This window comes from Scyliorhinus canicula, chromosome 12 (genome assembly GCF_902713615.1).
Source record: "Scyliorhinus canicula chromosome 12, sScyCan1.1, whole genome shotgun sequence".
In the NCBI taxonomy this organism is placed as follows: domain Eukaryota; kingdom Metazoa; phylum Chordata; class Chondrichthyes; order Carcharhiniformes; family Scyliorhinidae; genus Scyliorhinus; species Scyliorhinus canicula.
In genome coordinates this window covers 109,762,274-109,788,344 of record NC_052157.1, presented here as the reverse complement: position 1 = coordinate 109,788,344, position 26,071 = coordinate 109,762,274, and the positions used below count along the sequence as shown (strand labels likewise).

The 26,071-nt window shown below is 51.2% G+C and overlaps 1 protein-coding gene across 3 annotated transcripts in view; it reads right to left on the bottom strand.

The window, feature by feature from the left end:
- The window catches only part of LOC119974656 (cytochrome P450 2J6-like), a 118,934-nt gene that overhangs the window by 34,075 nt on the left and 58,788 nt on the right, over positions 1-26,071 (bottom strand). For all 3 annotated transcript variants that reach the window (XM_038813730.1, XM_038813729.1, XM_038813728.1), the window contains 2 exons: positions 15,052-15,193; positions 13,830-14,017 (listed from right to left, as the gene is read on the bottom strand). In XM_038813730.1, coding sequence (XP_038669658.1) covers positions 13,830-14,017; positions 15,052-15,193 — 330 coding nt within the window. The remainder of the gene's footprint in view (positions 1-13,829; positions 14,018-15,051; positions 15,194-26,071) is intronic.

Below are 26,071 nucleotides of genomic sequence, written 5' to 3'. Positions count from 1 at the left end.
AAAGCGACGCTTCAGATGTCGCACTTGCCGCCACGCTGAATCAGGCAGGCAGACCCGTGGCATTCTTTTCACGCACCCTCCACGCCTCCGAAATTCGACATTCCTCTGTTGAAAAGGAGGCCCAGGCAATCATTGAAGCGGTGCGGCACTGGAGGCATTACCTGGCCGGCAGGAGATTCACTCTCCTCACTGACCAACGGTCGGTAGCCTTCATGTTCAACAACAGGCAGCGGGGCAAGATCAAAAACGATAAAATCTTGAGGTGGAGAATCGAGCTCTCCACCTATAATTACGAGATCTTGTATCACCCCGGCAAACTCAACGAGCCCCCAGATGCCCTCTCCCAAAGGTACATGTGCCAGCGCGCAAGTCAACCAGCTCCGTGCCTTGCACGAGAGCCTTTGCCATCCAGGGGTCACTCACTTGTACCTTCTAATCAAAGCCCGCAATCTGCCCTACTCCGTCAAGGAAGTACGGACAGTCACCAGAGACTGCCAGGTCTGTGCCGCGTGCAAACGCACTTCTACTGGCCAGACCGCGCGCGCCTGGTGAAAGCGTCCCGCCCCTTTGAACGCCTCAGCGTGGACTTCAAAGGGCCATTCCCCTCCACTGACCGCAACACCTACATCCTTAGTGTGGTTGATGAATTTTCTAGGTTCCCCTTCGCCATCCCATGCCCGGATATGACGTCTGCCACCGTCATCGAGGCCCTGGATTCCATTTTCGCCCTGTTCGGTTTCCCCGACTACATCCACAGTGACAAGGGATCCTCGTTCATGAGTGATGAGCTGCGTCATTTCCTGCTCAGCAGGGGTTTCGCCTCCAGCACGACGACCAGGTACAACCCCCGGGGAAACGTGCAGGTAGAGAGGGAGAACGGGACAGTATGGAGGGCTGTCCAGCTGGCCCTACGGTCCAGGATCCTCCCAACCGCTCGCTGGCAGCAGGTCCTCCATTCCATTTGGTCACTACTGTCAACCGCAACTAACAGTACACCCCATGAACGTGTTTTTGCCTTCCGTAGGAAGTCTACATCCGGGGTGTCGCTCCCGACGTGGCTCACGACTCCGGGCACAGTCCCTCTCTGTAGGCATGTCCGGGTGTGTGTGGGGGTGCAGCGTGTGGGTGTGTGGAGGGGGCAGTCTGGAAGGGGCAGTGTGGGAGGGGGCAGCGTGGGGTGTGGGGGGGCAGTGTGGGAGTGTGTGGAGGGGGCAACATGGGAGTGTGTGGAGGGGGCAGCGTGGGGGGGGGGTGTGTGGGGGGAGAAGCGTGGGGGTGTGTAGGGGGGCAGTGTTGGGGTGTATGGAGGGGGCAGCGTGGGGGTGTGTGGAGGGGGCAGTGTGGGGGTGTGTGGAGGGGGCAGTGTGGGGGGGCAGTGTGGGGGTTTGTGGAGGGGGCAGTGTGGGGGGTGTGGGGGAGGGCAGAGTGGAGGTATGTAGGGGGCAGCGTGGGGGTGTGTGGAGGGGCAGTGTGGGGGAGGGCAGCGTGGAGGTGTGTAGGGGGCAGCGTGGGGGTGTGTGGAGGGGCATGGGGGTGTCTGGAGGGGGCAACGTGGGGGTGTGTGGAGGGGGCAGTGTGGGGGTGTGTGGAGGGGGCAGTGTGAGGGGGGCAGTGTGGGGGGTGTGTGTGGGGGGGCAGTGTGGGGGGGCAGTGTGGGGGGTGTGTGGAGGGGGCAGTGTAGGGGTGTGGAGGGGGCAGTGTGGGGGGTGTGTGGGGGGGGCGGTGCGGGGATGTGTGGAGGGGGCAGTGTGGGGGTACATTGTGGGGGTGTGTGGAGGAGGAAGTGTGGGGGGTGTGTGGGGGTGTGTGGGCGGGCAGTGTGGGGGTGTGTGGAGGGGGCAGTGTGGGGGGGTGTGTGTGGGGGTGTGTGGAGGGGGTGTGTGGGGGCAGTGTGGGCGGGTGTGTGGAGGGGCAGTGTGGGTGTGTGTGTGTGTGGGGGGGGGTGGAGGTGGCAGTGTGGGGGTGTGTGGAGGGGGTGTGTGTGTGGGGGTGTGTGGAGGGGGCAATGTGGGGAGTGTGGAGGGGGCAGTGTGGGGAGTGTGGAGGGGGCAGTGTGGGGGGTGTGGAGGGGGCAGTGTGGGGGTGTGTGGAGGGGGTGTGTGGAGGGGGCAATGTGGGGGGCAGTGTGGGGTGTGTGGAGGGGGCAGTGTGGGGGTGTGTGTGTGGGGGAGGTGGAGATGGCAGTGTGGGGGGAGTGGAGGGGGAGTGGAGGGGGCAGTGTGGGGTGTGTGTGTGTGCGGGTGTGTGGAGGGGGCAGTGTGGGGGGGTGTGGAGGGGCAGTGTGGGGGTGTGTGTGTGTGGGGGGGGTGTGGAGGGGCAGTGTGGGGGTGTGTGGAGGGGGCAGTGTGGGGGTGTGTGGAGGAGCAGTGTGGGGGGTGTGTGGGGGGTGTGGGGGGCAGTGTGGGGGGGTGTGGAGGGGCAGTGTGGGGGTGTGTGGAGGGGCAGTGTGGGGTGGGGGTGTGTGGGGTGTGTGGGGGAGCAGTGTGGGGGGTGTGTGTGTGCGGGTGTGTGGAGGGGCAGTGTGGGGGTGTGTGGAGGGGGCAGTGTGGGGGTGTGTGGAGGAGCAGTGTGGGGGGTGTGTGGGGGTAGTGTGGGGGGGGGGTGTGGAGGGGCAGTGTGGGGGGTGTGGAGGGGCAGTGTGGGGGGGTGTGGAGGGGCAGTGAGGGGGGGTGTGGAGGGACAGTGTGGGGGTGTGTGGAGGGGCAGTGTGGGGGTGTGGGGGGCAGTGTGGGTGTGTGTGTGTGTGGGGCGGTGTGTGGAGGGGGTGTGTGTGGAGGGGGCAATGTGGGGGGCAGTGTGGGGAGTGTGGAGGGGGCAGCGTGGGGGGTGTGGAGGGGGCAGTGTGGGGGTGTATGTGTGGGGGAGGTGGAGATGGCAGTGTGGGGGGAGTGGAGGGGGAAGTGTGGGGGTGGAGGTGGAAGGGGCAGTGTGGGGGTGTGTGGAGTGGGGTGTGTGGAGGGGGCAGTGTGCGGGAGTGGTGTGAGTGGCGGGGTGGAGGTGGAAGGGGTAGTGTGTGGGGGGGGGTGTGTGGGGGCAGTGTACGGGGTGTGTGGGGGGGGCAGTGTGGGTGTGTGTGTGTGTGGGTGTGTGGGTGTGTGGGGAGAGGGCAGTGTGGGGTGTGTGGGGGTGGTGACACACATGCCATGGGGAACCACAACTCAGCAGGGCATCACATGCCCGATGCAGATCTTCGCCTCGGCAACTGCCCGCCCCCCCGGACCCATCAATCAAGTTCAGGGCCCACAATTCAGCTCCGTTCCAGGGTGGTCTCCCTCCAGTTTTCGCCTGCTCACGACTGTTGTTCTCCTGGGAGGTGGGGAGGGTAGACAGAGTGTTAAACAGTTGGACGCATGCAGCACAGGGTGTGGATAACTGGTGGTCTTAGTGGCCAGCGTTCCCTGCCATGGTGGCCGGTATGGGTACTGGGAGGCAATTCAAGGTAGGTGTTCAGTTGCTGTCCATGGGAGGAGGTTAGTTCCAGGGGCACAGTGCTGCCTACTCACCTGGAGGTCCTGAGGAGGTTGTTTCTTCTGGCACTGCTGGCCGGTCCTAATGGCGTTGTCCACGGGGCTCACAACTTCTCCCACATGCACCCAGACCTGGTGCACGGCGGTGGGTGGCAACTGCCTCCCCACCCCTTGGTACAGTTTTGCCCACCTCTCCTCCACTGCGTCTAGTAGGATCTCCAGTTCCGCATCATTGAATCGGGTGCCGCTCGACTTGCTGCCATCTTGTTGGCTGGGATGATATGTGTGGGGAGTGCAGTGCTCACATGTGGCTGCACATTGTCAGCCTCTCAACTGGCAATCCCAAATCCAGCGAATCAGGCACCATTTGTCTTTGGGATCGGTTTTGTTCCACGTGGCGCTGGTGCAAGCCCCTTAACGGTCGGTGGATTGATCTGGGAACAACGGCGATCTGCTGTTGTTGAACACCACCGATTCAGTCTCGGCGTTAACATTTAGTTTCTATCATGCAGAATTTTGCCGACAATGTTTTAGCCTCAACTACTTTCAGTGGTAGTGAATTCCGCAGGCTCTTCATTCTCTGGGTGGTAAAGTTTCTCCTTGTTTCTGTCCAAAACGGTCTACCCAATATCTCAGATTGTGACCCCTGGTTCTGGACACCGTCACCATTGGGAATAATCTTCCTGCATCTACTCTGTCCAGTCCTGTTAGAATTTTATAGGTTTCTGTGAGATCCCCCTCATTCTTCTGAACTCTAGTGGATACAATCATAACCGACTCAATGTGCCCTCGTAGGCCAGTCCTGTCATCCCAAACATCAGTCTGGTAAATCTTCTCTGCACTCCCTCTGGATCACGAATATCTTTCCTCAGATAAGGAGATTAAAACTGCACACAATGTTCCAGGTGTAGTCTCATCAAGACCCTGTATAATTGCAGCAAGACATCCCTGCCCCTGTACTTGATGTCTCTTGCTGTGAAGACCAACATACCATTTGTCTTCTTCACCACCTGTTGCATTTACATGCTTACCTTCAGCGTTTGGTGTACGATGACACCCAGGGCTTATTGCACATTCCCCTCTCCAAATTATGGCCATTCAGATAATAACCTGCCTTCCAGTTTATGCCACTAGAGTGGACAATTTTACATTTATCCTGTCATGTGAGAGTACCTTTAAGAAATGGATGTTTAAGCAATATACCTTTAAGAAATGGAGCAGGTCATATTACTGAAGTGATGTCAGAGGGTGGGGGAGCTCAGCTGAGCTCACGTCTGCTTTTGGTTTCAGTTTGAGAGAGCAGTGGAAAAGTGCCTGGCTGGTTTGAGGAGAAAGCTGGGAGTTTTTGAGTGTTTTGCAAAAAGCTGCAAGAAGAAAACACAGAACCGGTCTGGTAATGTCTGAAAATCCAAAGACTAAGTATATTGAATGTAAAGTCATGTCTGTTGTTAACGGTGAAGTCTTTTGGAGGTTTGAAGGAACATTTTGAGGGATTATTTAGTGTTGTATTATTTTCGGGGTTATCTTTGAAGTAAGGGGTGTTAAGTGATCCAATGTTTATTTCAAAGGTTAAGTTGAATTCATGGAATAAACATTGTTTTGTGTTTAAAAACCCACGTGTCCATAATTGTGATACCACACCTGGAGAACAAGCCATGTGCTTCAAAAGCAACAATCCATTAAAGGGAAAGGTTGGTTGAACTCTGATACATTTTGGGGTTCTGAAAACACCGCTCCCATAACAATTGGGGACTCGAGGGGGATAAAAGTCTTATCTATTGGATTGGCTTTTGTGAACTTAAAGACAGTGAAGGATTGTTGCTTTTCCGGTGTGGTATTTTAGTTTAAGTGGGGAGAGTTTTGTGAACAATGGCTCTTTCGGAGGCTCAGAAGTTTTTGGGGGTGGACGCGGTAACACATGATACCTTATGGACAGAGACTAAAAACAGACTGTTAGGTTTGTCAAAAGCATTGCAGTTAACACTGCTGAGCAAAATACGAAAAGATGAGGTACTTAACGCGGTATCTGCGCATTTACGTTTGCCTGTGAAACATTCTGACTCATTAGATATGGCAAAGCTCCAGTTGCAGATTAAGCAATTTGAACATGAAAAAGAAGTAAAGCAACTTGAACATGAAAAAGAATTAAAGCGGCTTGAATGTGCAATGAAAGAAAAATAAAGAGATAGAGATAGAGAGGAAAAAGAAAAGGAGAGAGAGGAAATAAAAAAAGAAAGAGATAGAGAGGAAAGGGAAAAAGAGAGAGTTTGAACTTCAGAGAATGGTTCTGAAACATGAAAATCAGTTAAAATTGGCAGACACAAAGGGACACGTACAGTTGGAGGAGATGGATGAGGATAATGAGACAGAGCATCATAGTCGAAGACGTGGCGGGGATCTATTTAAATATGTCCAAGCATTGCCAAGGTTTGACGAGAAGGAGGTAGAAGCCTTTTTCATTTCATTTGAGAAGGTAGCTAAACAAATGCAATGGCCACAGGACATGTGGGTATTACTGATTCAAACAAAGCTGGTAGGTAGAGCTTGTGAAGTGTTTGCATCACTACCGGAGGAGGTAGCTGGAACATATGAGGAGGTGAAGAAATCCATCTCAAGTGCATATGAGCTAGTGCCTGAAGCTTACAGACAAAGGTTTAGTAATTCAAGGAAAGAATTTGGTCAAACATACATGGAGTTTGAACGGCTCAAGCAGAGTAATTTTGACAGTTGGTTAAGGGCTTTGAAAATAGACCTAAAGTATGAAGCTCTCAGAGAAATTATACTTTTGGAGGAGTTAAAAAATTCAGTTCCTGATGTAGTGAGAACTCATGTGGAAGAACAGAGGGTTAAAACTGCGAGATTAAGGGCAGCACGGTGGCCTAGTGGTTAGCACAACCGCCTCATGGCGCTGAGGTCCCAGGTTCGATCCCGGCTCTGGGTCACTTTCCGTGTGGAGTTTGCATATTCTCCCCGTGTCTGCGTGGGTTTCGCCCCCACAACCCAAAAATGTGCAGAGTAGGTGGATTGGCCACGCTAAATTGCCCCTTAATTGGAAAAAATAATTGGGTAATCTAAATTTTTTTTAAAAAACTGCGAGATTAGCAGCAGAAATGGCAGATGATTATGAATTAGTTCATAAATCAAAGATTGGTTTCTGACATCATTTTCAGCCGGTGAGGGATAGAAATTGGGGACATGAGAAATACTCAAGTGGTAAAGGTAAAGGTGATCTGATGGGAGACAATAAAGAGAGAGTACCTCAGATTAAAAAGGAAATCCAGGAGGGTAAAAAAAAAGAAAAGTTTCAAATGTTTCCACTGTAATAAACTAGGCCATGTAAAGTCACAGTGTTGGTAGTTGAAGAAAAGCACTGGGAAGGCTGATGTGGTAAAACAGGATAAGACAGTGGGATTTGTTAGAGTGGTAAAGGAAAGCCCAAGGGAAGCAAAGGAGGTGCAAACGATTGTACAGCCTGATCAAGAAGTAATTGTTAAGAAGGTGCCAGATGTCTTTAAAGAATTTACTTGTGTGAGTAAAGTTTACTCATGTGTATCAGGAGGTGCAGGTAAAGAAGTCACAATTTTAAGAGATAATGTTGAAAACCTTCTAGAAGTCCAAATAAACTATATTTACTGGCTCCCTCTCAACTCTACTAGTTACATCCTCAAAAGAATTCCGATAGATTTGTCAAGTATGATTTCCCTTTCATAAATCCATGCTGACTGTCTGATCCTGCCACTGTTTTCCAAGAGCACCCCACTACCGGAGTCAGGCTTACTGGTCTATGATTTCCTGTTTTCGTTCTACATTCCTTTTTAAATTGAGGGGTTATATTAGATACCCTCCAATCTGTAGGAACTGTTCCAGAGTCTATAGAATCTTGGAAGATGACTGACAAAGCATCCGCCATTTCTCTAGCCACTTCCTTAAGTACTCTGGGATGAGGATTATCAGGCCCTGAGGATTTATCAGCCTTCAATCACATCAGTTTCCCATTTCTCTACTCAGACTAATATACTTCAGTTTCTCCTACTCATTAAACACTGTTACTCAATATTTCTGGCACGTTATGTGTGTCCTCCTTTGTGAAAACGGAACCAAAGTATATATTTAATTGGTCAGCCATTTCTTTGTTCCCATTATAAATTCCCCTGTTTCTGACTGCGAGGAACCTACATTTGTCTTCAACAATCTTTTTCTTTTCAACTACCAATAGAAACTTTTACAGCCAGTTTTTTTGTTCCAGACAAGCTTACTCTTGTATTCTATTGTCCGCTTCTAAATCAATCTTTTTGTCCTCCTTTGCTGAATTCTGAACTGCTCCCTAACGTCAAGTCTGTTGTTTTTCTTTGCCAATTGTATGCCTATTCCTTGGATCTAATACTATCTCTAATTTCCTCGTAAGTCATGGTTTGGCCACCTTTCCTGTTTTACCTTTGTGCCAGACAAGAATGAATAATTGTTGCAGTTCACCCATTTGCACCTTGAAGTTTCCATTGCCCAACCACCATCATCCCTTTTAGTAAGAAATCCTGCAACACCAGGTCATCCGATGAAGGAGCTGCGTTCCAAAAGCTAGTGATTTGGAACAAACCTGTTGGACTTTAACCTGGTGTTGTAAGATTTCTTAATGTGCCCACCCTAGTCCAACACCGGCATATCCACATTATCCCTTTAAGTAACATTTCCCAATCTATCATAGCCAACTCATGCCTCATATCATCGTAGTTACCTTTATTAAGATTCAGGAACCAATTCTCAGAATCATCTACATCACTCTCCATCCTGGTGAAAAATTCCATCATGTTATGATTGTAGTGATCCTCGCCTGTGTGTGTACAGAAGGGGCTGATGGGAAATGGAAGTACCACCAGGGGGCAGCACAGGGACATATAAGAGGGACGCCGAAGGCCCGCCCTCGCCCACTTGGACCAGAGGGTTAAGGAGGCAGGACGTGGAAGTTGAGCTCAGGGCTGCAAGTCTTTTGGGCCTAGTTGCAGAACATTGAAGAGCAGTATATTCTCAAGTGCAATTCTGTAACTTATTGTGGAGCACAATAAACCATCCTTTAACTTAAAGACGACTTCGAGCATTCTTTCAAGAAGCATAACATGGTACAGGAGTGGCTTCTCTGAACAGAAGGAACCAGCGCTACCAGCAAAAGCAACAGCAACAGGCAGGCCACCAGACTTTGCAGCCTCTCGACTCCAGACGACCTTCTGAAACAATGGAACACACGCTACTTCCAGGGCCAATGAGAACTACAGGTAATTTAAATTACAACTGGAAAATGTTTAAACAACAGTTTGAGATGTACTTATCAGCTCAGGACTTACACGCAGCCACCGATGACAGAAAAATTGGACTTTTACTCAGATCGGCAGGCCAGCAGGCGGTAGACATCTATAACTCTTTCACATATGCTGATACTGAAGATAAAACCAAGTATCACGTGATAGTCGCGAAATTTGATGAACCCTGTAAATCTCAATCCAATGAGATCATTGAAAGATTCACCCTGCATCACAGAATCCAAAAAAACGGGGAGACTATCTCCCACTTTGTGACAGATCTACGCTTGCTAGCACAAGGCTGCAACTTCGGTGATTTAACAAACTCACTCATCAGAGATCAGCTGATCTATGGTCTTTCCGATGGAAATCTAAGAGAATCACTAATACTGCAAAACGATTTAACACTTAAAACCACCATAGATAAATGCTTACTACAGGAGCAGAAAAAGCAGCAGTTACTGGAGCTATTTGAAAGACATTCATTGCAAAACACTCACCACGAGGCAGATATAAAGATGCCTCTCCTCACAGGCCGTCTCTTCCGTTCTCCGGCCCGTCTGCGCATGCGCATCATCCCGAAAGACGCGATCCCGGACGTGATCGGTACGCACATGCGCACTTCTCGCAATACCGGCCCCGGACTGAAAACCGCACTGCGCATGCGCGAACGCAACATACGCATGACGTCATGACGTGTCATTATTGTGGCTCCTCCCATTTAAAAGGGCAATGTCCTGCTCAAGGAAAAAGGTGCAGAAAGTGTTCAAAAATGAATCACTTCGCCTCCCAATGTCAGTCCACAGCCAAATATCACTCAACAATGCAACGGCACGGAAACCTGAAGGTCCGCACAGTTGATGTAATGAACACTCCGGCACCCGAAGACTATTTTTCCGACCACGAAGAATTCAACTCCTGGGAGAACACGTACAGCATTGGAATTATAAACGCCACAGCGGAACCACAGGAGCTGACGACAAAACCTCGACACGTGCATGCCATCAACTCTGCAAGCGAATGGACTGCTACGGTGCGACTCAATGACTTCCCCATCACGTTCAAGCTGGACACGGGAGCCTCAGCAAACTTGATGACGAGCAAAGACCTCGCAGCCGTCCCAGGGACGCACGAGATGTTACCTGCCGCATGCAAGCTCACTGACTACAACGGAAACCTGATCACCTCAAAGGGATCCTGCCACCTACAAGTTGCCAACAACACGGTCACAACAGGACTACGATTTGAAATTGTAGATGAAAAAAGATCCTCACTGCTAGGTGCTCAAGCCTGCAAGGATTTGCGGCTAATTCAAAGGATCTTCATGCACGCGGCTGAATCATCACGCATTGCCGATGACATACAGCTGCTACTCAGCGGGTACCCCGACGTCTTCTCGGGCATGGGTACGCTACCCTACACATACAAAATCCTGCTCAAAGAGAATGCCATACCGGTCGTTCATGCCCCACGGAGGGTGCCGGCTCCATTGCGGGACAAGCTAAAAGCTGAACTTCAACGTCTCCAAACTCAAGGCATCATCTCACGAGTCACACAGCCGACTGACTGGGTCAGCTCGCTGGTGTGCGTTAAGAAGCCGTCTGGTGAACTCCGGATCTGTTTAGATCCCAAAGATTTGAATAAGAACATTCGCAGGGAACACTACCCTATCCCCAAGCGAGAGGAGATAACGAGCGAAATGGCACAAGCTCGCATCTTCACCAAGCTTGATGCCTCACAGGGTTTCTGGCAAATGCTGCTCGTTGAGTCCAGCCGCCTGCTCTGCACCTTCAACACGCCGTTTGGAAGGTACTGTTATAATCGGATGCCCTTCGGCATTATATCTGCATCCGAAATATTTCACAGAATTATGGAGCAGATGATAGAAGGCTTTGAAGGCGTCCGTGTCTATGTGGATGACATCATAATATGGTCAACGACAGAGGAAGACCATATTGCGAGGGTGAAGCAAGTCTTCCAGTGGATCCACCACTTTGGACTGAAGCTCAACCAAGCCAAGTGCACTTTTGCACAGTCCTCGCTGACCTTCCTGGGCGACACAATATCAGAGCACGGGGTGAAGCCGGACGCTAAGAAGATCGCCGCAATTCAGAGCATGCAGAGACCACAGGACAAGAAAGCAATCCTAAGATTCCTGGGATTCATCAACTTCCTTGGTAAATTCATACCGAACCTAGCAGCACGGACGACGGCGTTGAGGAACGTGACAAGGAAGGACACGGAGTTTGCCTGGACCCAAGATCACCAAGATGAATGGGATGATCTGAGACACCAGTTGATGGCAGCTCCAACGCTCGCATTTTTTGACCCGGCAAAACCTACCAAGATCTCCACTGACGCCAGTCAACATGGAATTGGTGCTGTGCTACTGCAACAGAATGACCAGTCGGACTGGGTCCCAGTGGCTTACGCTTCACGACGATGACCGCCACAGAGTGCAGGTATGCACAGATAGAAAAGGAGTGCCTAAGTCTAATCACAGGCGTGACCAAATTCCACCACTATGTGTACGGTCTCCCCACGTTTCTCGTGGAAACTGATCATAGGCCGCTGGTCAACATCATCGACAAAGACCTAAATGATATGACACCGCGCCTACAACGCATGATGATGAAGTTGCGAAGGTATGACTTCACGCTGGTATACACCCCTGGCAAGGACCTTGTGATAGCTGACACATTATCACGAGCCATGGACGCTGACAACCCGCCACTGGCTTCCATCAATGATGTGGAAGCTCATGCACAGTGGTGCAAGGAGACACACCCGGCAACAGACGAGAGGCTGCAGCAAATTCGTCAGGCAACACAGGAGGACGCCACCCTCCTTCAAGTCATACACAACCTACAGCAGGGCTGGCCAAATGGGCGGTGCCCACAGTTCCAAAACGTCAGGACTGAACTATCCGTGGTCGATGGCATTATACTGCGAAACGACAGAATCGTCATCCCAATGGCGCTCCGGGCGGACATCCTCCACAGGATTCACGAGGGGCACCTTGGTGCCGAAAAGTGCAAAAGGAGAGCACGACAATCTGTTTACTGGCCAGGGATTAACGAGGACATAACAAACATGGTGCTCACTTGTGACACGTGCCAAAGACATCGACCGGCACAATGCAAGGAGCCACTGCAGCAGCATGAGGTGGCCACGTCACCATGGGACAAAGTGGGCATTGACTTGTTCCACGCCATGGGCCGCAACTATGTTCTGCTCATCGATTACTACTCCAACTTTCCGGAAGTCATGAAACTCCCGGATCTCACAGCGGCATCAGTCATCAAGGCCTGCAAAGAAACTTTCTCCAGGCATGGCATCCCACGGACGGTCATGTCCGACAATGGGCCTTGTTTTGCCAGCTGGGAGTGGACGGACTTCGCCAAGAACTACAACTTCAAGCATATATCGTCGAGTCCACACTTTCCGCAATCAAATGGCAGGGTGGAGAAAGGTGTCCACATAATCAAACAACTCATCAGCAAGGCTGCGGACTCATACACTTGGCCCTCTTGTCATACCGATCGTCACCTTTGAGCTCTGGACTATCACCGGCTCAAATGCTCTTCAACAGAGATGTGCGGACAACGTTACTGGCACTACAATTCACCAATCCCGATCACTCGCCTGTCCTGGATAAAATGCGTCACCAACGTCAAGTGCAAAAGCAACACTATGACCAGCAGGCAAAAGTACTGCAATCGTTGGCAATCAACGATACAGTGAGGTTGTGACACCCGGCTGGGGGCTGGTCCAAAATGGTGTTGGTCCTCCGCCAAATATCGCCACGATCCTACATAGTGCAGTCTGACGATGGAACAATGTTTCGACGAAATCGCCGAGACCTTCTAAAAGTTACACCTCGTCAACGGGTATTTCCAACACTCGATCTGCAGGACGCACTAGATCTACAGGACGCTGTCATACAACATCCTGGAACTCCAGCAGCAGGTGTCCAAATGGACATAGAAGACCCTGGATCTCCATGCCCACTCAGGAGGTCTACCCGGATCAGACGTGCCCCCGACCGTCTGAACCTGTGAACATGGACTGACAATTGCATTGCCCTGCCTTGTCGTGTGTATATAAACCTAACTGTCTACATTTGTGTTTAGTTACAGCTCTGCAACTACAAAAAAAAGTGAAAAAGGGGGATGTAGTGATCCTCGCCTGAGTGTGTACAGAAGGGGCTGATGGGAAATGGAAGTACCACCAGGGGGCAGCGCGGGGACATATAAGAGGGATGCCGAAGGCCCGCCCTCGCCCACTTGGACCGGAGGGTTAAGGAGGCAGGACGTGGAAGTTGAGCTCAGGGCTGCAAGTCTTTTGGGCCTAGTTGCAGAACATTGAAGAGCAGCATATTCTCAAGTGCAATTCTGTAAATTATTGTGGAGCACAATAAACCATCCTTTAACTTAAAGACAACTTCGAGCATTCTTTCAAGAAGCATAACAACGATCACCATGAATACATTTGAAAATAGCCAGCAGAGTAGAAAGGAGGATTCCAATACTTGTACTCGGAGAGGGGGATATTGATCCTTCTGAGTTGAGGACCATAATCCTTGTCAAAGATGCTTGTCTCTCTTGTCATGGACAGATGGCCTTAAACTACCCACTTTAAGATCAAGACTGCGGCGGACACCTTAGATACCTGAACATTAAGCAATGTGTTTCCAGCTCAGAAGTGCTTCCAGAAACCCAAAGATACACCAAGAAGCCTCTTATCACCATCACATCTACCCTGTTGCCTGCAGACTATGAACAGAATGATGGGAGATCATTAGGATAACTAGAAGAGGTTGAGACATCCTTGTGCCAGGAGCTGGCCATTTACCCCAGTAACAGTATTGGGTTCAGAGAAACTCAGACCGTTAAACAATAGGGGGTAGTTCTGCAAACTTCGAATCTCCATCTTTCCTATTACTAAACTCTTAGCACAACAATGTGTAGAAATAACAATTACAATTGGGGAGGAGTTGAGCTTTCAGAGAGGGACAAGTCTTCAGGGTGGTGGAGTTAACTATATATTCAGGATCAATTCCTGACCGCACCTTAGGGATTGTGTATCCCATAATCTCTGTATCTCTGTATGTTTGATGAGGAAGCGAAAGTGGAGCAACATTTCCGAAGCGTTGAGTTTCATGAATAACAGCATTGGTGTACGGCATTTCCTCACGGTCTTCCAACGTTGGCTTTCTCTCCTTCCCAATTACTCTGTCAATCTCATCATGGACTTTAGCTACAGAAACAAAAGAGGGACAAATTTTGAGTAGTCACTGAAATAAATAAATTGTACTTATCATAGAATCCCCACAGTGCAGAAGGAGGTCATTCGGCCCTTCGAGTCTGCACTGACCCCTCGAAAGATCACCCAACTTCGGCCTCATTCCCCATCCTATTCCTGAAACCTCACCCGAAGGGGCAATTTAGCATGGCCAATCCACCTAACCTGCACATCTTTGGACTGTGGGAGGAAACCAGAGCACCTGGAGGAAACCAAGCAGACATGGGGAGAACGTGAAAACTTCACACAGACAATTACCTCAGGTTAGAACCGAACCTGGGTCCCTGGCGCTGTGAGGTAGCAGTGCTAACCACTGTGCCACCCTAAAATCAAAGTGGAGAATATGCGCATTCTTAATATCTTTTGCAACCTGGAGATGTCTCGGAGAGCCCTAACCAATAAATACTTTTTGATGTGTAATCATTGTTATGATGCAGGAAACCCAACAGTCAGCGTGTGCACAGCAAGCTCCCACAACATCAATGAGATAAATATCAGATAATCTGCCTTATTGAATAGCAAATGGAGAATTCCAAACCTGTCTTACTGATCATTAGATCATTCCAGTCAGTGCTGAATAAAGGAAATGAACAATTACTCCACTGCTTCCAAATGCATTTCTGAATGTTATTCTCTTCCCTCCTGCAACTCTTACTGGTGCCCAAACCCTCCATCTCAGCTCACACTGGTGGGTCCTTCCTTCCTCCCCTCTCCCACTGGCCTTAATGTCCCCCAGCCCCCTGTCAGGAATGGGTTAAGAGATATTCCAATTATATATCTCATTGATGTTAACTATCCAATAATTGGCACTGATAAGTAAAGGGGTTGCAGGTGGCACTTGTTTGGTGTGATGTAGCGATAGAGTTTTGAATGGAGTTTGTTCAAGGAAAAGAAAGATGTTTGGGAAAGGAAAGCAACTCTTGACTCTACTCAACAGCGGCCAGAAGGTAAGAACCCCTGTCAGGTATTTGAGTCTAATTTATATTTACACTGTAGATTTGGATGAATCATCATGTAGAGCAGGGCCCAGCGGAGGGTGGTGGAGGAAGTCTCTGTGCCACCGGCAAAGAGGTTCAAAATTGTCCCGATCATTTTGGATTCCAGGAAACTTGTCTTGGGGATGTGCTTCATCTAAATTAAAAAGGACATCAGTGATAGATTATGCCATGTAGAATGAGACCACAGCGAACAAGGCCATTATATTTTGCACTTTGGTAGCCCACTCAAACTAGTCACATTTTTGTTCAGATCCCTGAAAATAATTTCCCTTTGACTACTTATCCAATTCCCCTTTGAAAGTAACCACCTGGCAGAATGTAATGGTCTCCTAACGGAGGTTTCCTGGTGGTCGGTAGTGGGACGGGGCCATTAAATAACCCAGTGGCCTTACCAACACCCTCCCAACCTGTCCACAATTCAGGAGCTTTGGGGGTGCTGTGGTGACTGAGGTCTTGGGACGCCTGCCCACACTCATCCCATTTGAGGCTTTTAAGTGGTCAATTATTGGCTGAGGATCAGCCAGCATTGGCGAGGGTGTGTTCCCCATCAACTCTTTGGGTTTTATGTTTATTATTCATGGGGAGTGGGCATCGCTGTTTGGGCCAGAAGGGCAGGAAACCCTGTCACCCGTTAGATTCTGCTCATTGAATCTGTGTCGCGCAATGCACAAGATGAGAATGTTTTTTCTCCGCTCCAGAGGCCTGTGGAAGCTTAGACATTGAGCATGTTTAAAGCAGAGATGGACAGATTTCTAAATGCCAATAACATAAAGAGATATGGGGATAGTTTTGGAAAATGGCATCAACATGAATGTTTCACCATATAGAACAGCAGAGCAGGCTCGATGGCTGAATGGCTGTCTCCTGCTCTTATGTTCTGATGTGAATTCTGGATCATAATGAAGCTCTGCCTAAAAAAATATTCCCCTCATCCCTGCCCTGGACTTTTTTGAGGCTATGTCTGGAGCATGTATCTAGTCTTCCAACCAAATCGTCAGCGCTGCTGCGCACTGATGCTCCGCTCAATGGGGGTCTAGCAGCCGTGTCGCCAGGCATTTCCCTGTCTGGTTGTAGCTCTGTAAACTACAGAGATGAAAAAGCAGAGGGAGGTGAAAGTGACTGCCCTTGAAGTCAAGGCAGTATTTGACTGTATGGCATCAAGGACCCCTAAACTGGAGTCAATGGGAATCAGGGGAATACTCTCTGCTGGTTGGAGTCATACTTGGCACCAAGGAAAATGGTTGTGATGGTTGGAGGTCAATCATCTCATCTCCAGGACATCACTGCAGGAGTTCCTCAGGATAGTGTCCCAGGCCGGACCATCTTCAGCTGCTTCATCAATGACCTCCCTTCCATCATAGGTTGGAAATGGGGATGTTTGCGAATGATTGCACAATATTCAACACCATTCGTGGCTCCTTTGATAATGAAGCAGTTCATGTCCAAATGCAGCAAGACATGGATAATATCCAGGCTTGGGCTGACAAGTTATATTCGCGCCACACAAGTACTAGGCAATCATCATCTCCTACAAGAGAGGATCTAGCCATCACCCCTTGACATCCAATGGCATTAACATCACTGAATCCCCCCACAATCAACATCCTAGGGGTTACCATTGATCTGAAACTGAACTGGACTAACCGCATTAATACTGTGGCTACCAGAGCAGGTCGAAGACTAAGAATCCTACGGTGAGTAACTCACCTCCTGACCTCCCAAGCCTGTCCACCATCCACAAGATACAAGTCTGGAGTGTAATGGAATACTCTCCACATGCCCGGAAGAGTGCAACTCCAACAAAACTCAAGAAGCTCAACACCATTCGGAACAAAGCAGCCCGCTTGATTGCTCCCCCTTCCACAAGCATTAAAACCCTCCACCACGGAAGAACGGTGGCAGCCATGTGTACCCTCCATCCATGTGCACTGCAGTAACTCACCAACGGTCCTTAGACAACGCCTTCCAAACCCACGACCACTACTATCTAGAAGGACAAGTGCAGCAGATACCTGGGAATCCCGTCATCTGGAGGTTTGCCTCCAAGTCACTCACCACCCTGACTTGGAAATATATCACCTCTCCTTCACTGTTGCTGGGGCAACATCCTGGAACTCCCTCCCTAACAGCTCACTGGGAGAACCTACATCTCAAGGATTGCAGCAGTCCAAGAAGGTAACTCACCACCACCTTCTGAAGGGAAACTAGGGATGGACAACAAAAGCTGGTCTAACCAGCGATGCCCACATCCCATAAATGAGCTAAAACAAAATTAAGAGCTTCCAATTCTCAAAGGAGATTTCAGGCCAATCTGTATCCAACATCTGCTCTGAAAACTCTGCTCACACACTGACAGCTGTGGCAAATTCCACCAGAGCACCTGAGATGATTCACACCATCCTAAAACAATCCATTGTTTGCACTGAGTGCTGCATTTGGGTGCATTTGAGTGCTATAGTGAGAGTTTGGTGACTGAGGGAGTTAGCTGAGGAGGGAGTAAGGTGCTCCTTTCATTTCATTTCCTACATTTCCTCAAAGAGCGTGAAGAGAGCCGGGAGTTTACAGAGAGTAGAGCTGATTGGGAGCAGAGTCGGAGGGCGGTGTTCCAGTTGGTCCACAGTGCAACTGTATTCTGCAAGGGAAGAGGGGATGGAGGCTAGGGCAGTTGCATGCTCCTCCTGTAGGATGTGGGTGGTGAGGGATACCACCGGTGTCCCCGCTGACTATACCTGCGGGAAGTGCACCCAGCTCCTCAGAGACCGTGTTAGGGAGCTGGAGCTGGATGAACTTCGGATCATCCGCGAGGCAGAGGGAGTAATAGACAAGAGTTACAGGGAGGTAGCCACACCTGAGGTACAGGACAAGAGTAGTTGGGTTACAGTCAGGGGAAAGAAAACGAACGGGCAGACAGTGCAGGGATCACTCGTGGCCGTTCCCCTTCAAAACAAGTATACCGTTCTGGATGCTGTTGGGGGGGATGACCGACCGGGAGAAGGCCTGAGCAGCCAGGTCTCTGGCACGAAGTCTGGCTCTGGGGCTCAGAAGGGAAGGGGGGAGAATAGAAAAGCAATAGTGATAGGAGACTCAATGGTTAGGGGAATAGATAGGAGATTCTGTGGTCGCGAGCGAGACTCCCGGAAGGTATGTTGCCTCCCGAGTGCCAGGGTGCATGACGTCTCAGATCGTGTCTTCAGGATCCTGTATTTTTTTTTAAAAATAATTTTTATTCAAATTTTTGCATAATATCAACAACAAAAAGACAGGATTTTTTTTTACAAAGAATAGAAAGAACTACCCCCCCCCCCCCCCCCCCCCTTGCGCATACACAGCAGAAGAGATAAACTAACACCCATCATTCCCCCAAAACATCTGCCCGTCCCTTCAATAGACAGGACAGAAACCCTCCCCCCGCGTATACACAGAAAAGGAAATTAATTAATGCCCGACATTGGCACAGAACAACTATGCCCATCCCTCTAGTACAAAACATCCCCCACCCCCCCTCTCCCTCCCTCCCTCCCCCCCGGGTTGCTGCTGCTGCTGGCCTGTTTTTATCGTTCTGCCAGGAAGTCCAGGAATGGCTGCCACCTCCTGAAAAACCCCTGCACTGATCCCCTTAGGGCAAATTTCACCTTCTCTAGCTTGAGAATTCCTGCCATGTCGTTGACCCAGGCCTCCACGCTTGGGGGCCTCGCGTCCTTCCACTGAAGAAGAATCCTCCGCCGGGCTACCAGGGACGCAAAGACCAGAACACCGGCCTCTTTCGCCTCCTGCATTCCCGGCTCCTCTGCAACCCCAAATACTGCGAGCCCCCAGCCCGGATTGACCCTGGATTCTACCACCCTCGACAACGTCCCTGCCACATCTTCCAAAATTCCCCCAATGCTGGACATGCCCAGAACATATGGGCATGATTTGCTGGGCTCCCAGAGCACCTAATACACCTGTCCTCACTCCCAAAGAACCGGCTCATCCTTGTCACGGTCATGTGAGCCCTATGCAGCACCTTAAACTGTGTGAGGCTAAGCCTCGCACAAGAAGAGGAGGAGTTCACCCTCCCCAGGGCGTCCACCCACGTCCCCTCCTCAATCTCCTCACCCAGCTCCTCCTCCCATTTACCCATCAACTCCTCAACCGAGGCCTCGTCCATCTCCTGCATCACTTGGTACGCCGCCGAGATCCTCCGCTCCCCAACCCATACTCCCGAGAGCACCCTGTCCTGGATCCCATTCAGTGGCAGCAGAGGGAACTCTGCCACCTGCCGCCTGACAAACGCCCTTGCTTGCATGTACCGAAAGGCGTTCCCCGGGGGGAGCCCAAACTTCCTCTCCAGCTCACCCAGGCTCTCAAATTTCCCGTCTATAAACAGGTCACCCAACCTCCTGGTACCTGCCCTGTGCCAACTCAGGGACCCGCCATCAATTCTCCCCGGAACAAACCGGTGGTTCCCCCGTATCGGGGATCCCATCGAGGCCCCCACCTCCCCCCTGTGCCGCCTCCATTTCCCCCAAATCTTGAGGGTAGCCACCACCACCGGGCTCGTGGTATACCTCGTTGGAACGGCAGCGCCGCCGTCACCAGCGCCTCCAGGCTTGTGCCCACACAGGACGCCATCTCCATCCTCTTCCATGCTGCCCCCTCCCCCTCCATCACCCACTTATGCACCATTGCTGCATTGGCAGCCCAATAGTACCCACAGAGGTTGGGCAGCGCCAGCCCCCCCCCCCCCCCCCCCATCCCTGCCCCGCTCCAAGAACACCCTCCTCACCCTTGGAGTTCTATGTGCCGACACAAATCCCGTAATGCTCCTGTTAACCCGTCTGAAAAAGGCCTTCGGGATAAGGATGGAGAGGCACTGAAACAGGAACAGAAATCTCGGAAGCACCGTCATCTTAACTGACTGCACCCTACCCGCCAGAGACAGTGGCAGCATGTCCCACCTCTTAAACTCCTCCTCCATTTGCTCCACCAGCCTTGTAAGGTTAAGCTAATGCAGGGCCCCCCAGCTCCTGGCCACCTTCACCCCCAAGTACCGAAAGCTCCTCTCCGCCCTTTTCAGTGGGAGCCTACCAATCCCCCCCTCCTGGTCCCCCGGGTGTACCACAAACAGCTTGCTCTTCCTAAAGTTGAGCTTGTACCCCGAAAAGTCCCCAAATTCCCAGAGAATCCTCATCTCCTCCAGCATTCCCCCCACCGGGTCCGCCACATACAATAGTTCATCCGCATAGAGCGACACTCGGTGCTCCTCCCCACCCCGCACCAGCCCCCTCCAGTTCCTCGACTCCCTCAGCGCCGTAGCCAGGTGTTCAATTGCCAGCGCAAAAAGTAGGGGGGGGACAAGGGACACCCCTGCCTCATCCCTCGGTGTAACCGAAAATACTCCGACCACCTCCTATTCGTGGCCACGCTCGCCATCGGGGCCTCATACAACAGCCTCGCCCAACTGACAAACCCCTCCCCAAACCCGAACCTTTCCAGCACCTCCCACAAGTACCCCCACTCAACCGTATCAAAGGCCTTCTCCGCGTCCAGTGCCACCACTATCTCCCCCTCCCCTTCTACAGCCGGCATCATTATAACATTCAAGAGCCTCCGTATGTTAGTGTTCAGCTGCCTCCCTCTCACAAACCCCGTTTGATCTTCCTGGATAACCTGCGGCACTCAGCCTGAAAGCTGCGCCGCTCCCGCAACAATCCCTCCTCCGGGGCCTCTGCATATCTCCTGTCCACCCTCACCATCTCCCCCACCAATCTCTCCCTCTCTCTCCGCTCCCTTCTCTCCCGGTACGCTCGAATGGAGATCAACTCCCCCCGAACCACCGCCTTCAGCGCCTCCCAGACCGTCCCCACTCGGACCTCCCCATTGTCGTTTGCCTCCAGATACCTCTCGATACATCCTCGGACCCGCCCGCCCACCTCCTCGTCCGCCAGCAGCCCCACCTCCAAGCGCCAATGCGGGCGCTGGTCCCTCTCCTCCCCCAGCTCGAGGTCCACCTAGTGCGGGGCGTGGTCAGAAATGGCTAACACTGAATACTCAGCATCCTCCACCCTCGCAATCAGCGCCCTACTCGAAACGAAAAAAATCAATCCGGGAGTAAGCCTTATGCACATGGGAGAAGTATGAAAATTCCCTGGCCCTCGGTCTCGCAAACCTCCATGGGTCCACCCCTCCCATCTGGTCCATAAACCCCCTCAACAGCTTAGCCGCCGCAGGCCTCCTACCCGTCCTGGAACTGGATCGATCCCGTGGCGGATCCAGCACCGTGTTGAAATCCCCCCCCATTATCAGGCCTCCCACCTCCATATCTGGAATCCAGCCCAACATGCGCCGCATGAAACCTGCATCGTCCCAATTCGGGGTGTATACATTGACCAGCACCACCCGCTCCCCTTGCAGCTTGCCACTCACCATCATATACCTCCCGCCACTGTCTGCCACCACATTCGACACCTCGAGCGACACCCTCTTCCCCACCAGGATCGCCACCCCCCGATTTTTTGCATCCAGCCCCGAATGAAACACCTGGCCTACCCATCCCTTCCTCAATCGAACCTGATCCGCCACCTTCAGGTGCGTCTCCTGAAGCATGGCCACATCCGCCTTCAGCCCCTTCAGGTGCGCGAACACGCAGGCCCGTTTAACCGGCCCATTTAGTCCCCTCACATTCCAGGTGATCAGCCGGATCAGGGGGCCACCTACCCCCTTTCCCCGTCGACTAGCCATCACCCTTCCGTAATCCACCACGTGCCCGCGCCCCCCACTCAGTCCGTTCCCCACAGCGGCAAACCCCCATCCCGACCCCCTCTACCTGCTCCAGCTCCTTCGTCACTTCAGCAGCAACCCGGTACCCCCCCCAAGCTAGGACCCTCCTTAGCTGCGTAACCCCTTCTATTGTACTTCCGTAAGCCAGCCGACTCCTGCTGACCCTGGCTGCTCCCGCCACCCCAAAAACCCTCCCCATTGCAACACAACTACCCCCCCCCCCCAGTGACGGTCCCGCCCACTACTCCTCTAGCGCGGGAAAAAAAAGCCCGCGCTTCCCTCCCAAACCCCCCCCCCCCAGACCCAAAACGCGGGAAAAGGTGGGCACATGACCCAACAGGACCGCAAACCCCTCCCAACTGGTGAAGGAAAATAAAAATCCAAACAAAAAAAACGCCTAAGTAAACAGATAACAGTCCCAAAAAGCAAACAAAAAAACAGAACGGCAAAAAACCAACATCATCCAACAGAACCGATAAAACGAAAGGATACCAAGGAGGACAAAACCTCCGGGCTGTGTACAACGTTCCCCAGCCCCCAGTCCCCAGTTCAAGTCCAGCTTCTCTGCCTGGAGTCGAAATATAGCTGGCAGTCTTTATAAGTGACCCACAGGCGTGCCGGCTGTAACAGGCCAAACCTGACCCCTTTCTTGTGGAGCACAGCCTTCGCCCAGTTAAAACCAGCCCTTCTCTTTGCCACCTCCGCACTCCAGTCCTGGTAGATCCTGATCTCCGTATTCTCCCACTTGCTACTCCTCTCCTTCTTCTTCACCCAACGCAGCACACACTCGCGGTCGACAAAGCGGTGAAAATGGACCAGCACCGCATGAGGCGGCTCATTTGGCCTGGGTTTCCTCAGCAGCTCCCGATGGGCATCCTCCAGCTCTAAGGGTCCCTGGAACGACCCCGCGCCCATTAGCGTGTTCAGCATCATAGCCACATAGGTCCCCAAATCCGAACCTTCCAGCCCCTCTGGGAGGCCCAGAATCCGCAGGTTCTTCCGACGGGCCCGGTTCTCCATCTCCTCCATCCTCGCTGACCACTTCTTATGGATTGGGTTAGCGTAGGAGTGATGCGAGAGGTGGAGCCTGAGGGCCCTTGGCGATGGCTCCGCTACCGTTCACCCTGAGCAAGTACACGAGCGGTTCTGTAGTGGAGTCGTCCTTAAAAATTAGGAACCATTTGAGGAGGCACATTAAACTGGGTCACATGTCGGTGAAGAAGCCACTTTGGGGGAGGGGGGGGGGGGGGGGGGGTTGGACGGAATATATAGGAGATGGCAGGAGGAAGGGCTCGTGTGGGTCCAGGACATGTTCCTGGAGGGCAAGTTTGCTGGGTTGAAGGAACTGCGGGAAAGGTTCGAGCAACCACGGAGGAGTGAGTTCAGATACTAGCAGGTGTGGAACTTTGTGCTCAAGGAGCAGCCCTCATTCTCCCAGTTACTGGAATAGACATTTTGGAGAAAATTGCTCCTGGATGAAGGGTGGATGGTAGGATTGGGGACATATATTGGTGGTTGGGGGAGAAGGGCACAACCTTAGTGAAAAGGATCAAGCGGAAGTGAGAGGAGGATTGGGGGAGCGAGATTGGATGGGGGCTTGAGTGCAAAGTAATGTGTCGACTGAACTCCACTTCCTCCTGTGCAAGGATGAGTCTTATACAGTTTAAGGTGGTGGATAAGATCCACATGACTCGGGCTCGGATGAGTGGGCAACCTGGAGCACAGTGGTTAGCACAGTCGCTTCACAGCTCCAGGCTCCCAGTTTTGATTCCCGGCTTGGGTGACTGTCTGTGTGGAGTCTGCACGTTCTCCCCGTGTCTGCGTGGGTTTCCTCCGGGTGCTCCGGTTTCCTCTCACAGTCCAAAGATGTGCAGGTTAGGTGGATTTGCCATACTAAATTGCCTTTTCTGTCCAAAAAGTTGAAGTGGGGTTGCTGAGTTACGGAGATAGGGCGGAGGTGTGGGATTGGGTAGGGTGCCCTTTCCAAGGGACGAATGGCCTCCTTCTGTACTGTAAATTCTATAATTCTATGACTCTATGATTCCCTGGAGGTAGTGGACAGATGCGAAAGGTGAAGGAGGTGGCTGGCGAACCATGCCCATTTGTTTTGGGGATGTGTGGAGTTGGAGAACTTTTGGAGGAGGTTTTTCGTAACCTATCAAGGATTGTAGGGTTCAAGATGAAGCTGGACCCTATGGTGGTGATCTTTGGGGTGTCTGAGGTGCTGAAGCTGCTGAAGGGGAAGGGGGCTGATATTGTGGTCTTCGCCTCTCTGATCACCCGGCAACGGATATTTTGAACTGGAGGTCAGCCAAACCACTGGGGTAGTGGCATGGTTGGGAGACTTGTACGAGTTTCTCAGATTGTAAAAAAAATCAAATTTGCCCTCAAGAGTGTCAGAGGAGGACTTTGCGGAGGCCGTTTGTGACTATATTTGAGGGGCTGTTTGTCGGGGGAGGGGAGGGCTGAGTAAATGGGGAAAACATACAAACTGTATGCTCTGTTAGATGTTGTCGTTATGTTAATATGTTGAACATGTTTGGAATAAAATACCTATGAAACAAAAAATTAGAAAACATTTTTTCTCACGAGGATCACAAGCCTATGGAACTGTGCTCCTCAAAAGGCAGTGGAAGCAGACTCTTTGAATATTTTTAAGGCAGAGCTAGATAGATTTTTGATTAACAAGATGATAAAAGGTTATTGATGATGAGAAAGAATGTGGGGTTGAGGTTACAATCAGTTCAGCCAATGATCTTATTGAATGGCAGGGCAGGTTCAAGGGGCTGAGCGGCCTCTTCCTGATTTGTATATTTGTTTGTTCATATAAGTTGGAGAAATGCCCCACAGACTAGTCAAGCAACATTTGTCATAGTTAACTCACCACATCATACCTTGCAGCCAATGGCCCAGACTTCTCCATCACTATCCCTCGGTATATCCTACCCCACTGGCAGCACAGATCTACTAGAGGTGGTGACAAGGATCAGGGAAGAAAGGTCCCAGAGTAATTGATATTATTTGATTTTCAGTATCTTCCAAAAGGTTTAATTTAATGGGGTAAACCATGGCAGGATAGCTCAAAGCCATGGTGTGCTCGTCCAGCTCTATGTGGGAAGCCAGGAACATTTATACCATTCAATTAGAATTCCTACAGTGCAAACAGAGACCAATTAGCCCTTCTACTCTACACAAACCCTCTGAAAGAGCACCCTACCTAGGCCCACTCCACCTGCCTATCCCTGTAACCCCACCTAACCTACACATCCTGAGACACTAAGGGTCAAGTTTGCATGGCCAATCCACCTAACCTACACATCTTTGGACTGTGGGAAAAAACCAGAGCACCCGGAGGAAACCCGCACAGACACGGGCAGAACGTACAAACTCCACACAGTCACCCAAGACTGGAATTGAACGTGGGTCCCTGGTGCAGTGATGCAGCAGTGCTAACCACTGTGCCATCCCAGTGCCCGGGGCCAGGATGTGTGCAGGAAGTGTCTCCAGTTGCAGCTCCTGGAAACCCAGGTTTTGGAGCTGGATCTGTGGCCACTGTGAAGCATCCGCACGGTGAGGAGTATCGTGGATAATACATATAGAGAGATGGTCACACTGCAGGCACAGACTCCACAGGCAGGAAGGCAATGGATGACCACCAGGCAGAGCAAGAGGACTAGGCAGGCAGTGCAGGAGTCTCCTGTGGCCATTACCCTGCAAAACTGATACCGTTTTGGATACTGTTAGGGGAATGGCCTCAGGGGAAAGCAGCAACAGCCAGTTTTGTTGTAAAATAGTTGACTCTGCTGCACGGGAGAGGATTAAGAAGTGTGGGAATGCAATAGCTACAGGGGATTCAACTGTTCGGAGGATAAATAGGCATTTCTGTTGCCGCAAACGAGACTCCAGGATGGTATGTTGCCTCCCTGGTGCTATGGTCAAGGATGACTGAGAGCGGCTATGGGTCATTCTGGGTGGGGTGGGTAAACAGCCAGTGGTCATGGTACACATTGGTACAAATAACATAGATTTTTAAAAAAGGGATGAGGTCCTAAAAGCAGTATATAGGGAGTTGTAAAGTAGGATCATGCTAGTCGGAGCAAAAATAGCAGTATACATCGAATGAATGGGTAGCTGAAGAGATGGTATGAGGGAGAGGGTTTCAGATTCCTGGGGCATTGGGACTGGTTCTGGGGGAAGAGGGGCCAGTACAACTGGATGGGTTCCACCTGGAACCTATCCCAGGTTACTG